The sequence below is a fragment of the Peromyscus maniculatus genome, chromosome 21 (assembly GCF_049852395.1).
Source record: "Peromyscus maniculatus bairdii isolate BWxNUB_F1_BW_parent chromosome 21, HU_Pman_BW_mat_3.1, whole genome shotgun sequence".
Lineage (NCBI taxonomy): Eukaryota > Metazoa > Chordata > Mammalia > Rodentia > Cricetidae > Peromyscus > Peromyscus maniculatus.
Genome location: NC_134872.1, coordinates 38654793 through 38668019, shown reverse-complemented (window position 1 = coordinate 38668019; position 13227 = coordinate 38654793). Strand labels below are relative to the sequence as shown.

The following is a 13227-nucleotide window of genomic DNA, read 5'->3' as shown; positions in this document are numbered from 1 at the left end:
AGAGCCAGGCGCATCTCCGTCAGTTCAAGGCCAGCCTGGGCTACCAAGTGAGCTCCAGGAAAGGCGCAAAGCTACACAGAGAAACCCTGTCTCGGGGAAAAAAAAAAAAAAAAAAAAAAAGAGGAAGACAGGCAACAAATATAAAGAAAATGGAGATGGATAAAGACACAAGAAAATTTAATGGTGGCATGTTTTGGGGTGTACATCTTTGGCATTGTTCTCGGTAAATTCCTGGGAATTCACTATTGGTCTACAGTCACAAGACAGAAGGAGACTGAGATAGCTCGATTGTGTCTAATTCATTCTAATAGATCTTGCAGAAGCCCAGCACAGAAACCAGGAGGCATAATAGACATGTGTATTCTTTCCAGATTATTTGCAACATGCTATTCAGTCAGAGATGCAAACAGGAAGCACTGGAACAACGTGCCCTGTAGGGAGCAGACTCTGTCAGTACCTTCCATGTCCCCGAACCTTTCAGAATCCTCCTTTGATGTTCCTGTTTGTGCCTGCAACTCCTCACTCTTGGAAATTTGAACAAATTTGTGCTTGTTTAGCAGATCGGACTAGCAAGGGTCTATACTACCCTCCCTGTACAGACAGACACCTCACCCAGTGGCTTTCAGAGACTCCAGCCCTGCACCAGTGCAGGCAGATGATTCTGAGGTGAATGCTCTGCACAGTTCCACATTGCTTTCCTGCAAGGTTGAGTCCCATTGCTCACTAGGGTAGTTGGATTGGCGACGCATGTTTTCTATTTTCTCATCCCATATCACTGAACCACTTTATAACTTTTCTGTGCCCCCCCCCATAAACTATTTGCACCCACATTTTTGTCACAGGTCTGGCTCTGAGGGAACCAAACCAAGACACGTTTAATATGTGGCACTCTCCAGGACATCTCCGAGTGTGTCTGTCAGAACAAGAACCCTGGGGAAATAGACTCATGGTGTAAGCCAGTGTATTATTTCGTGTTTCATAAATTATTTGAAGCTTATCTGGCCTACACATTAGCTATCTCTGCAATAGCGACATCAAAGGGGCTGGCATTGAAATGAAATCGATGCTTCCAGGGGAAAAAGAACTAAAAGAGCAGCATGGACATCTGCAGAACACCTCAGACTGAACACGTGCAGGGGTGAGAACAAAACTATTTCACTGCTGCTAAAGCTTGGGCTTTGTCAAACCCTAAGAGATGATTACCCAGAGGCATGATGGCCCACACTTATGATACCAGAATTTGAGAAGCCGAGGCAGGAGGTTCTGTAGGTTTGAGGGCAGCTTGGGATACAGACTGAGACCTTATCTCAAAAACAATGATTCCAGCTCTCATTTGGCCCCTTCTTCAGGCTGGATTGGGTGGTCTTTGGGCAGAGAATGGTCTATCTGGCTCTTTCCAAAGTGGCTAAAGGATGGATAGTAAAATTCTGGTTCCTTCTCAGAGAGAGAAGGGACAGGCATAAAGTGTCCACTAAATGTCTCCAACAAGAACCAAAAACCCATGAGGAGTCACTTGGCAGGGATACCGAAAGCTTTACAATCCAACACATTATTGTGTCCTCTCTTGAGGCAACCAAAAGTCACAACCAACACCCATCATCTCTCCATCTATTGCCCCAGGATCTGGCCTCTGAGACAGACACATCTCATGATCAGAGTCCTAGCAATTGGGGCAGATACTGGGAAAGGCATAAAGGCTCACTTCTTATTTGTAATTCTGGTAGACAGGGTATAAGTGATCATTCAAATCATAGGCTAAAATAAAGCTTGGCTAGAACATGCCCATGCCATGTGCCCTGATGTTCATACTGACCACAAAGAAACTACAAGTATGTCTATGTATATTTCCTAGGAACCGTATGTGAATGGGTGTTTTTTCCTTTGTGATAAAGATGGAACCTAGAGTCTTGCACATGCTAGGTGAGAGCTCAGCCAACTAAACTACATCACCACTTCTTTTCCTTCTTTCCTTTCTTTCTTTTGCTTACTTTTATTAAAATGTTTGGAGATGAACTTTCTTTCATAATTGTAACCATTTCTTTGTTCCTGTTGAGTGCAGTGAGCCAATATCAAACTTGAAAGAGGGGCCGGTTGAGTACCTCGTCAGTGACCTAGAAGCCATGTCTTTTATAGAATTTGGCGCGGGCAATAACATCATCGACTAAGTCAACTTCTATGTCTTCAGGAGTGACAATGGTTCCCATTCCTGACTTAAAAGCAGTCAGACCACCTGAAACGAAACACACAGGTTTAGAATACAATATTAGCTGTCAGCAGAAAAGAGACACAGGCCTCCAGGACATCAACTCACCACCCTCCAGGCAAATATTTCAGAGTAATAAGGTTTCTGTTTTCTCTTTACACAGCCCAGATTTGACAGAACTAATACAAGATTGTGACATTTTCTCATTTATTCAACAACTCACTCATTCATTCACTCATTAATTAATTGTGTGCCAGAAAAGACTCCTCACTGAGTGCAAAGTACTCAAGATGTACTACTATTCATTTTCCATGGGGGCTTGTGTACATGCATGCGCTATTTTACCCTAGAAGTTCATCTTCGATCATTATTAACATATTTAAAAGAATTGTGCTTTATGCTGATATTCTCCTTCCTGCCTTTGGGGACCTTGAGATAAAAATAGAAAACTTTGCTCAGAGTTCATACTGTTAGAGTGTGGAAATACATGTAAATATACAACTCATGATCCCATAAGAGGCACACTGAGGAATTGGTGGATGGGCAGAAAGCAAAAGCAAGTGAGTCCAAAAAAAAAAAAAAAAAAAAAAAAAAAAAGATTTCTGCTATGATAACTGGTTACACCAGTGTCTCCAAAGACAAAAAAAAAAAAAAAAAATATATGGTGATGGGTTTAGTAAGTTATTTCCATCTGGGAGCTGCTGGACTTGAGGGGCTCTGAGTTCAGCCAAACAAAAGTTTCCCTTAGACTTCTTGGGGTAACTGAAGCTGTGACATTTCTCAGAGTAAAAGTTTATTCAAACAGTTTGGAAAATAGTTTAAGATAGTGTTGGATCAGGGGGAAAAGCTATGAAAAGGCAAACCCTGTTTTTAACTATCGTGTTAATGCTTAGGTGTCATTCAGTGGCTTAACAGTTGACCAGAAGTACAATAAGAAACCTGACATCTTGCAGGAGGGGGAAGGATGTGAAGTCACGCATGGCTCAGAGGATGCTGAAGCATTCTTTAGACGGGCTGTCTCCCAGCCAAGCCAGTGGGGATGCCTCCAGGAGGCCTGGGGCAGTCACTTTTTGTAGTCTCATTCATGGCTCATTTAAATAAAGCAGTAGGCATAGGACCTACCTTTGAGGTGCTGAACAGGATTCCATGTGGGAAACTTTCTCTGGATTGCCTTAATTTTTTCTGTTAGAATCCCAACGGACTGTAGAAGGTGTTCTTTGCTGTCCCAGGTACCAATAGGATGGTGCGCTTTATCAAGCTAGAAAATTCAATCATGTCAGTATCTGAGCAAGGTGGCACACTTTCTGCTGTTCCTAGGTCTCCCTTTGTATTTAAGTTCAAACACTGGCTTCAGCATCTTTCCTTTGATCCACAAAAATCTATATTCTAATGTCTTGTCTTTCAAGGACTAGAGAGTCAGAGAAAGACCAGTTTGGGAGACACTCACTAGGTGCTTTCTGATAGGCAAAAAGAGGAAGAAGGAAGAGGGTGAGAAGGAAAAAATGTTTCAAGACAAATAATATCCAACCTCTAGACGTTCACGATGAAAATCACTATGCAACTAATTCAAATAAAATATAAACAAATATATAGCCAGGCTTGGTGATACAGATAACCCCAGCACTAAAGAGGCAGAGGCAGGAGGACCACCACCAGTTCCAGGCCAGCATGGGCTACGAAGCAAGTTTCAGGTTGGCCAGAGTTACAGAGTGAAATGCTGCCTCAAAACCAACAAATAAAAGGCCTGAAACAAGCATCTAAATAGTTAGGCTCCAGTTAATCCAAAGGAACAAGGGTAGTTAAATCAGGGCTTAATTATAGTTTTTCAATTTGTGTTCATGAATTTTACTACTTCAGGAGCCCCAACAGGACAAATTATTATTATTATTAATTATTATTTTATTATTTTGTAAAGGTTAATAGTAACCTTTATAAAATTTTCCTAATTGAAGTATAGTTCATGTTGTTTATAGTAGCTATAGATATGGTATAGTTGATACATTGTAGTCATGACATAAGGAAACATTTTAAAGTAATGCCCAATGACTGCTAAAATTTGAATGAAACACCACAGATATGTCACAGAGCAAAATCTCCTGAAGCCCCTATGCCCAGACACTTGGGTGTTCCGGTCCTGGAATGGACTTTGAGTTTGGGCTGAGCTTCTGCGAGGAGAGGTAAAGTTAGGTTGATGGAAAGTCTCTGGCTATGTACCTGCATCAAGCCAAATCTTTGTCCTCTATGATCCCAGCCATTTTGCAGGACAACTCCACCATGGCTTTCTCTGGAGATGATGGCTGCGATGATCGCTGGGTCGATGCAGTATCTCTGTCCCACTTCTTTGATGAGGATACGGTAAGGCTTTATGGCTTTCAAATCCATCTCGGCAAACATTTCCGAACCGTGGATCCCTATGTTGATAGAAAAGAAACCATTTCCTCTACTCCAGGAAAGAACAGGTTCTCAGAGTTAACCAATTTAGCCTCAGCTTCTGACCACACCAGCAGCTCAGGACAATTGTTCTAAGACGGCCTTCAGACCTCTAACTGCAGAAACCCAGGCAGGTCCACCAACTCCTGCTGTAGCCGCTGCACCAGCTTCTCCCTCTGCCTCCTGCCAGGATGGTGCATCAGAAGACTAGGAGTCCATGGCTCTGCAACTGTCTAGTTCTGTGCCAGAGGATGCGACTCCTTGCTGAGCCTCTGGTCCGTACATTAAGAACATGGGCTTATATGTGACCTTGCATGAGGAAGATTTTGGAATGGGATAGCAAAGGAGAGAAGTGTGGAGACCAAGAGACTGCTTACTCAGAGTACGCATGCTACAGCATAAACCAAGCAGAACAAAGCCAGAATTGAACCTTTTTTAAAAGGAACGGTTTCGTTATGTGGAAATCAACACACCTGGACACAGTTTGAAACGAATCAGGGAGAGAAAAATGAAGTGGTTTATTAGGTTGACTAGGGCGTCTTTTTTTTCTTTTGTTTTGTTTTTGGTTTTGTGGTTTGTTTTTTTTTTTTAACTTTCTGTTTTTCTTTTTAAGACAGGATCTCCCTGCTTGGCCTAGAACTCGAAATATAGAGTATAGCCTCAGATCCATTTTCTTCTGCCTCGGGAGAGTCGGGATTAAAGTGTGCACCACCATACCCAGCTTATTTTTCTTAACTTTTAATTTTGGTTCATGATTGTTACTGTAGCGTTGGCTCCTTTTCAAAACTAGTTACCTCCTAAGAAAAACTCTGCAAAATGATCATGGGGATGGTGGGCAAGACCCTGCTCTATTTTGTACTTACCACAGTTCATCAGATTGTTTATGTCACAGGGGGCCCCAAAAGTCTCTATGGTCATGATGTCTCCGTAGCAGCCATGGTAATGTCGAGGGTACACTTGAGGGTTCATGGAATGAGTGAGCGGGTATGAGCCCCTGGAAGTGCCTGGAAAGCAGAATGATATTTACATAAAGCTGTGAGAAAATATTGCTTGACTGGATCATTAAAAAAAAAAAAAAGCAGCTAGGCGGTGGTGGCACACGCCTTTAATCCCAGCATTTGTGAGGCAGAGGCAGGTGGATCTCTGTGAGTTCGAGGCCAACCTGGGCTACCAAGTGAGTTCCAGGAAAGGTACAAAGCTACACAGAGAAACCCTGTCTCGAGAAATAAAAAAAAAAAAAAAAAAGCAAAGTGTTGCTAGAGTTTTCCACCTTGCCCACAGTCAGGACAAATCTTTGTCACCCGCCAGTCCCACAGCCACTCAGACCCAACCAAGTAAACACAGAGACTTATTTTGCTTACAAACTGCATGGCCGTGGCAGGCTTCCTGCTAACTGTCCTTATCTTGATAACTGTGCTTTTATCTTAAATTGATCCATTTCCATACATCTATACCTTGTCATGTGGCTGGTGGCTTACTGGCGTCTTCACATGCTGCTGGTCATGGCGGCGGCTGCAGCGTCTCCTTCTGCCTTTCTGTCCTTTTATTTCTCCTCTCTGTTAGTCCCGCCTATCTTTCCTGCCTAGCCACAGCCGATCAGGTTTTATTTATTGACCAATCAGAGCAACTTGACATACAGACCATCCCCCAGCACAGCCAAGTGCAGACCATCTCAAACACCTGCACTCAGGCCCATGGTCCTAATCATCCTCTATACGGACCTGCTGGGTAATGCCACAAAGAACCCAAGAAGGGCTCCCACAGGACATACAGAACATCCCACAGCAGCAAAGAAACAGCAGAGACCATAACTTATTCCTGCTCCAACTCCTTTTTCTACCAAGAGTTCATCAGACAAAGGCAAAAGTGACCCTTTCCCATTTCATTCCAAACTTTGTTGTAACTTCAAGATGTTACTCCAGAACACCATGGAGATATGGGTGAAAATCAATGCATATAGGTTTCAGATATGTGTGTGTGTGTGTGTGTGTGTGTGTGTGTGTGTGTGTGTGTGTGTGTGTGTTTCTTTTTTGAAGTCCCCATCAGAATCAAAGTAGCCACAGGATTTTTCTACTCAGCACTGAGATCACACCCATGGCCTCTCCCATGTGAAGTACATTCTCTAGCATTGAGCTGTGTCCCTGCCCAGCACAAGATTTAGCAAAAGTTTTGAAAACAAGCTGGGCAGTGGTAGTGCATGCCTTTAATCCCAGCACTTGGGAGGCAAAGGCAGGCAGATCTCTGTGAGTTCGAGGTCAGCCTGATCTACAAAGTGGGTTCCAGAACAGGCTCTAAAGCTACACAGAGAAATTCTGTCTCGAAAAACAAAAAGTTTTAAAAACAGCTTCTGATATAAACACTTCTAGGGTGTGAACAACTAAGTAAAAAAATTGTCTTTGTTTAGAAAAACAAGAAAGGTATTATGAAGAGTTGCATAGACTTTCATTTTGTGTCAAGTTGGTACAAGGCGAGGATCTGAATCCATTTAATAACATTAGAAATAAATGATTTAAATTACCATAGCAGCTTATGTCAAATCTATGTCTATTTTCTTCTGTGCCATTGTGACCTAATTAGTTTGTTCAGGTCCCTCTGCTAAAGGAAATCTGACATTATTTTCCATAGTGTTGTAAGTTTTTTCACATTGTTCTGAGGTTCATTAACTTATTTTTTATTTTTAGCAATTTTAAAATTTTATTTTTAATTCTTTTTTATTTCTTGAGATTATGATTTTATCATTTCTTTCTCCTTTCCTTCATCCAAACAATGTGTGCTAAGATAACTGTATTTCCTCATTCATGCCCACAGCTTTTTAAAGAACTGAATTCTCTAACTATATATATATGTATATATGTATACATTTTTATGTATACATATATGAATATATGTATAATTTTTATGAATGTAACAATATTGAGACTATACTTCCTTAGAATTACGCATATAACAAATGGAACTCCTCTTTCTACTATTTACTTTATTAGGAAACCAAGGCAATTCTAAAGATTTTAAAAGTATTTTAAGATAAAATTCTGAAAAACAAATCCATGGACTTAGCAGGTTGTATTTATATACATAACAGTAAAGGAGAAGAAGTCATGAATTTGAGAGCAAGTAGAGGAGGTCACTAGAGGATTTGGAGGAAAGGGTGGAGATGATGTAAATACAGTACTCACTAAAAAAAATTTAAGGGCTGGGCAGTGGTAGCAAACGCCTTTAATCCCAGCACTTGGGAGGCAGAGACAGGCGGATCTCTCTGAGTTTGAGGCCAGCCTGGTCTACAGATCGAGATCCAGGACAGCTAGGGCTACACAGAGAAACCCTGTCTCAAAAAACAAAACAAAATTTTAAAAAGAGGACACAAAGCAGGAAGGGTATAGGTGTGGATCCGGGTGGGTGGGGAGGAGTGGGGGATGAATATGATTAAATTGTATCATATACATGTATAAAATTCTAGAAGAATTAATAAAAAAAACTATTACTTAAAAAAAACCAACAACAACAACAAGAAGACAAGCACAACCCACTTTCTCCCATTCATAGATCAAAAATGAATTGTGAATTGGCCCAAAAGTTAGGCAACAAAACTACCACATAGGTCAGGATACTGAAAGAGATTATCCAGATGATAAAAGCAGAAACCAGCAAAGCCATCAAGTACTATGAGAAAAATGGGTTTCTATGTCATACACAGAGCAGAACTACCACCCTAGCCTCTGTCACGCTATTGCCCTCCAAGGCTGTCCTATCTTGTGCTCGGGATACATGTAATAAATATCATTGGCCTTCCCAGACTTTGATTTGTGCATACCAACCATGGATGGACTATATTGTGCCTGTACTGAACATGTACATGTGAATTTTTTTGATCATTTCCTTAAGAAATATAGAATTCGAACTATTTACATAGTATTCACTGTTAGGGAATATTTGTTTATACTATGAAGATGTGTCTCTGCCAAGGTGCCTTCTGATTGGTTTAATAAAGAGCTGAATGGCCAATACCTAGGCAGGAAGGGGTTAGGCAGGACTTCCAGAAACAAAAAGGACTCTGGGAAGAAGAAAGGCAAAGACACCAGGAGATGCAGAGCAAGCAGGCCATGCAGGAGGAGAGGAAACAACCACGTGACAGCACGTAGATTAATATAAATGCGTTAATTTAAGTTATAAGTTAAGTTATAAGTTAATTAGGAACAAGCCTAAGCTATAGGCCGAGATTTCATGATTAACAAGAAGTCGCCATGTCATTATTTGGGAGCTGGCTGGACAGAGAAAGACTTGTTACAGTTCACATTGCATTAAATATTAAACGTCATCTAAAGATGATTTAAAATATAAGAAGTGTGTGGGTTCCTATGCAAATCATGGTCAAACATCATATGACCAATAAAGCACATAAATAGAATGCATAGAGAAAAATGAAAGCATCTTTAAACATATGAAAGATGTTTAAACACACTAAAAGAAAGGTTATATTGATACATTTCTACAACAGCATATTCACACTCCACATAAGAAAAGGGAAAATATAATCACATATTCATGCACAATCTGCTTATATTTTTAAAGAAATGATACAAAGATGAACCAAAGACCAACAAGAATTGTTAGGGGAAGGTAAAAGGACCAAAGAGATGGGTAGAGACTAGACGTTTCTAAATATTTTGTATAGTTTCAAATAGCTTTTACTTTGGAGGCATATGAATGCCGCTATAGTTAATAAATGAAGTCGACTAGGAAAAAGGAGTTGCAGAAAAAGAAGAACAAACCTGACTCCACACAAAATTGTTAGGCTACTTAACAATAAGGGAAAATTATTTCAGGTGAACTTATGTCAATGTGAATATAGCCAATACATTATATGGCATACATATATGAATACACTGGATCATAAAGCAATCGTAAATTATATTAAAAGCTCACCATTGGTTATTCTGACACCCTCTTCATAAATGATAATATATGCCATTAGAAACAGAAATTTTTTATGTAACATTGCAGAGGTACAGAAGATCTGGAAGAGATGGCAACCCCAACCAGTGGCCCACCCTTAGCTCCCAACTGCAGTCTCTAAACACTGCTCCCTTCTAAGAGATCCAGATCTTCTAGAAAAATGCCTGCTTCCTGGCTTGGGACAGGAAATGTGTAAGGCAAGCCAGGATCAGCATCTCCTGCCAGAGAAGGTCCTTATATTTTGCCAGTGAGATGCTTTTATTTTCTTATGTGTACGGTTGTTTTGCCCGACTTTGCATCTGTGCCAGAAGGCTAGAAGAGGGCATTGGATCCCCTGGAACTGGAGTCACAGACAGTTGTGAGCCACCATGTGATACTGGGAGTCAGACCTGAGTCCTCTTGAAAAGCAGCCAGTGCTCCTAACCTGCCTGAACCATCTCTCCAGCCCCGGGCAAAAGGTTTTGATGTTTTAGATTTGCTCTAAAAGACTTCAACCAAACATATGCATGTCACATACACATATGTATGTGCATGCTTGAACACACACACACCACACACACACCACACACACCACACACACACACACACACACACACACACACACACACACACACACACACACACACACCAAGCATCAAAGCCAAGGAAGGTAGAGGGGAGCTTACTATACACCTCTCTGTTTTGTAGTTTTGAAATTTTCTACAGCTAAAAGAATTTTTAGGCCAGATGATGTAGCTCAGTACACACCAAGTAGAGTGTTGGCCTGACTCGCCTGAAGCCCTGGTTTTATCACCTACAATCCCAGCACTCAGTAGGATTAGGAGAATCAGGAGTTAAAGGCCAGCCTATGCTACAAGGTGATATTCCAAGCCTTAGCTACTGTGACACTGTCTTTAAAAAATATCTTTAGAATATTCTTTCAAAAGTTACTTTATCAAAGAGAACGGGGCTTATTTCAAGGCTAGAATGTGTGTTCAGCATGAGTGAAGCTTCAGTCCTCAGCACCAAAAAACAATTGCTTTATCAGAGTGTCTTTTTTGTTCACCTGTATTACAAAGGCAAGCAAAATCATCCTCACACTTCATTCCTTGGCCCCCCAATACCTTACATTACTATAAATATATTGACAGGCTCACTTTCCATTCATAGAGAGGTAGCCTTTGCCTGTTCACTGTGTAGCCCACATCCCACATCAAAGCAACCTGGGATACTTATTAAAAATGCTTGCCCCGGGCTCCTCATACCAGGTATACTGAATCAGAAATTTTAGCCCCGAGGCCAAAGAGCCTGCCCTTCAAGCAGCATTATCAGTTGACTTTTCTGCATGCTTGAGAACGCTTGCTTTAAGGGATTTGCAGTATGACCATGGGCTCTCTATGACTGTGCTAACATCAACACACAGTCTTTTTAAAACTGGTCATCCTTCACTTGGGCACAGATAGTATGGTGGCTCATAATTAATTCACTGGCTGTACAACTCTGCTCCCACCTGGCAATTAAAAATGAGTAAAAATTTAAAAACATGTTGCTCTGCTTTTGACCAAAAGTAACTTCAAAGTATTACTCTTGGACTCGGCTCCAATTTCCAAATTTAGAAGTAAAGACTTTCAAAGTACTCTCTTCTCCATCTATCATGACAGCCAGGACACTGCTTACAATTGGCCTTCATTTTTTTTCTATCTATCTATCTATCTATCTATCTATCTATCTATCTATCTATCTATCTATCCATCCATCCATCTATCTTTTTTTTTTTTTTTGGGTTTTTCGAGACAGGGTTTCTCTGTGTAGCTTTGCGCCTTTCCTGCCATCTATCTTTTTTTGACATAAATTCTCACTCTGTAGCCCAGGCTAGCCTGGAAGTCACTATGAAGCCTGGGCTAATTTCAAACTTGTGGCAATTCTTTTGCATCAGCCTCCTGAGTGCTAGGATTATAGGTATGAGCCACCATGCCTGGTTCACCTCTTCTTGTTCAAGGTCCCTTACTGTCCCACTAACCTTCTCCAGGACCAGGGTTCAATTCCCAGCACTCACACAGTGGTTCCTAACCACCTGCAATTACAGTTTTGGGTATCTAATGCCCTCTTCTGTCCTACACAGGCATGCTCATGGCGCACAGATATATACATGCAGACAAAACACTTATACACATAAAACAAAGTAATTGTAAAAAAAAATTAAAAGAAATCTTCTGTTCTGGCCTTACCAACCAGCTCACTTTATCCCAAACACTCCATCTCAACACTGTGATTTTTCTAAGTCATTGCTTCCATCCAGCAAGCTCTTCCTTTCTCATAGTAAATCCCCACGCATCATTCACTCATTTCATGATCTCCCCCAAAGGCTCTTAGGTCTGAACTTCCTAGACAGAGGTGAACTTTTCATTCTAAACTCCCACATTAATGGATTTTCCCTCTCCATACACTCATCTAATAACTCTTATTCACTACCTGGCATCGAGAATTTTCTCTTCATGTGCCATACCCCTCTTTATAAGAAACCCAGCCAAGCCGGGCATTGGTGGCACATGCCTTTAATCCCAGCACTCGGGAGGCAGAGGCAGGAGGATCTCTGTGAGTTCAGGGCTAGCCTGGTCTACAGAGCGAGATCCAGGGAAGGCGCCAAAGCTACACAGAGAAACCCTGTCGCAGAAAAAAAAAATCAATCAATCAAACAAACAAACAAAAACCCCAGCCAAGTAGGTGCATTGTCAGAGAATACATAGACCAATTAGTACTTAATTACTTTAAATTCCCATTAATATCTTAGCGAGCAGAAGATACTCTTAAAAATAAGCAGTTGGTCAGGGCTAGGGAGGTGGCTCAGTTGCTGCACTTATTAAGCTAGCTTGACAGCCAGATCATAAACTCCAGGTTCAGTGAGAGGCCCTGTCTCAAAAAAAAAAAAAAAAAAAAAAAAAAAAAAAAAAAAAGACGGGTGCTGGTGGTGCACGCCTTTAATCCCAGCACTCGAGAGGCAGAGACAAGTGAATCTCTGTGAGTTTGAGGCCAGCCTGGTCTACAGAGCAAGCTCCAAGACAGCCAGGGCTACACAGAGAAACCCTGTCTTGAGGGGGAAAAAGGTGGAGAATTAATTATTGAGGAAGATACTTGATGTCAATTCTGAACTTTCCCTCTGTGCATGTGAGAGCATACGCTCAGTGCACACACACACACACACACACACACACACACACACGTACACATATTTACACACATATATGGACACACACAAAGAAAAGCAAAGAAAATTATAAGCAACTGGTTAATGGCTGAGTGGGTCAGGAGAACCCACTCTTCTATATGATCATTGTTCTTTCTGACTACGCCAGAAGACAGACACCCTGAGGATAAAGGAAAATGCCAATCCACTACTTACCAATGAGGGCGACAAGTCCCCAGAACACCGCCGAGGGTACCATGGTGGGGACTCTTATCCTTTGGGACCTGCTCTGGTTTGAAATAGAAACAGATTAATTTTAAAAAGTTTCTTAACAGGAAGTTTCTCTGATTTAAAAAAAAAATAAATTAAAAAGCTTAGAATTATTTCCAATTCAACGTCTGTTTTCCAGTTCCACCCCAGCATTCCTGCAGCCTCAAGCATGTGAGTTGATAGAGCACTCTCTTACAGCATAACTCCC

At 41.2% G+C, this 13227-nt stretch overlaps 1 protein-coding gene across 1 annotated transcript; it reads right to left on the bottom strand.

Annotated features, from left to right (window-relative positions):
* Window positions 1-825: 825 nt before the first annotated feature.
* Lyg2 (lysozyme g2) lies at window positions 826-13008 on the bottom strand. Its single transcript, XM_015998920.3, has 5 exons — window positions 12966-13008; window positions 5497-5637; window positions 4418-4614; window positions 3326-3461; window positions 826-2230 (listed from the first exon to the last, which is right to left on the bottom strand). Exons 1-5 carry the CDS (start codon window positions 13006-13008, stop codon window positions 2112-2114), a joined length of 636 nt encoding a protein of 211 aa, XP_015854406.1. The 3' UTR covers window positions 826-2111.
* Between the last annotated feature and the right edge of the window lie 219 nt (window positions 13009-13227).

Excerpts from the sequence above, each read along its gene's own strand:
- Lyg2 (XM_015998920.3), bottom strand. The coding sequence starts at position 13,008 with ATGGTACCCTCGGCGGTGTTCTGGGGACTTGTCGCCCTCATTG. Across the intron at positions 5,638-12,965 it reads GGGACTTGTCGCCCTCATTG|GCACTTCCAGGGGCTCATAC; the intron begins GTAAGTAGTGGA and ends TCTGCTTTCCAG. Across the intron at positions 3,462-4,417 it reads AAAGATTTGGCTTGATGCAG|CTTGATAAAGCGCACCATCC; the intron begins GTACATAGCCAG and ends TGAATTTTCTAG.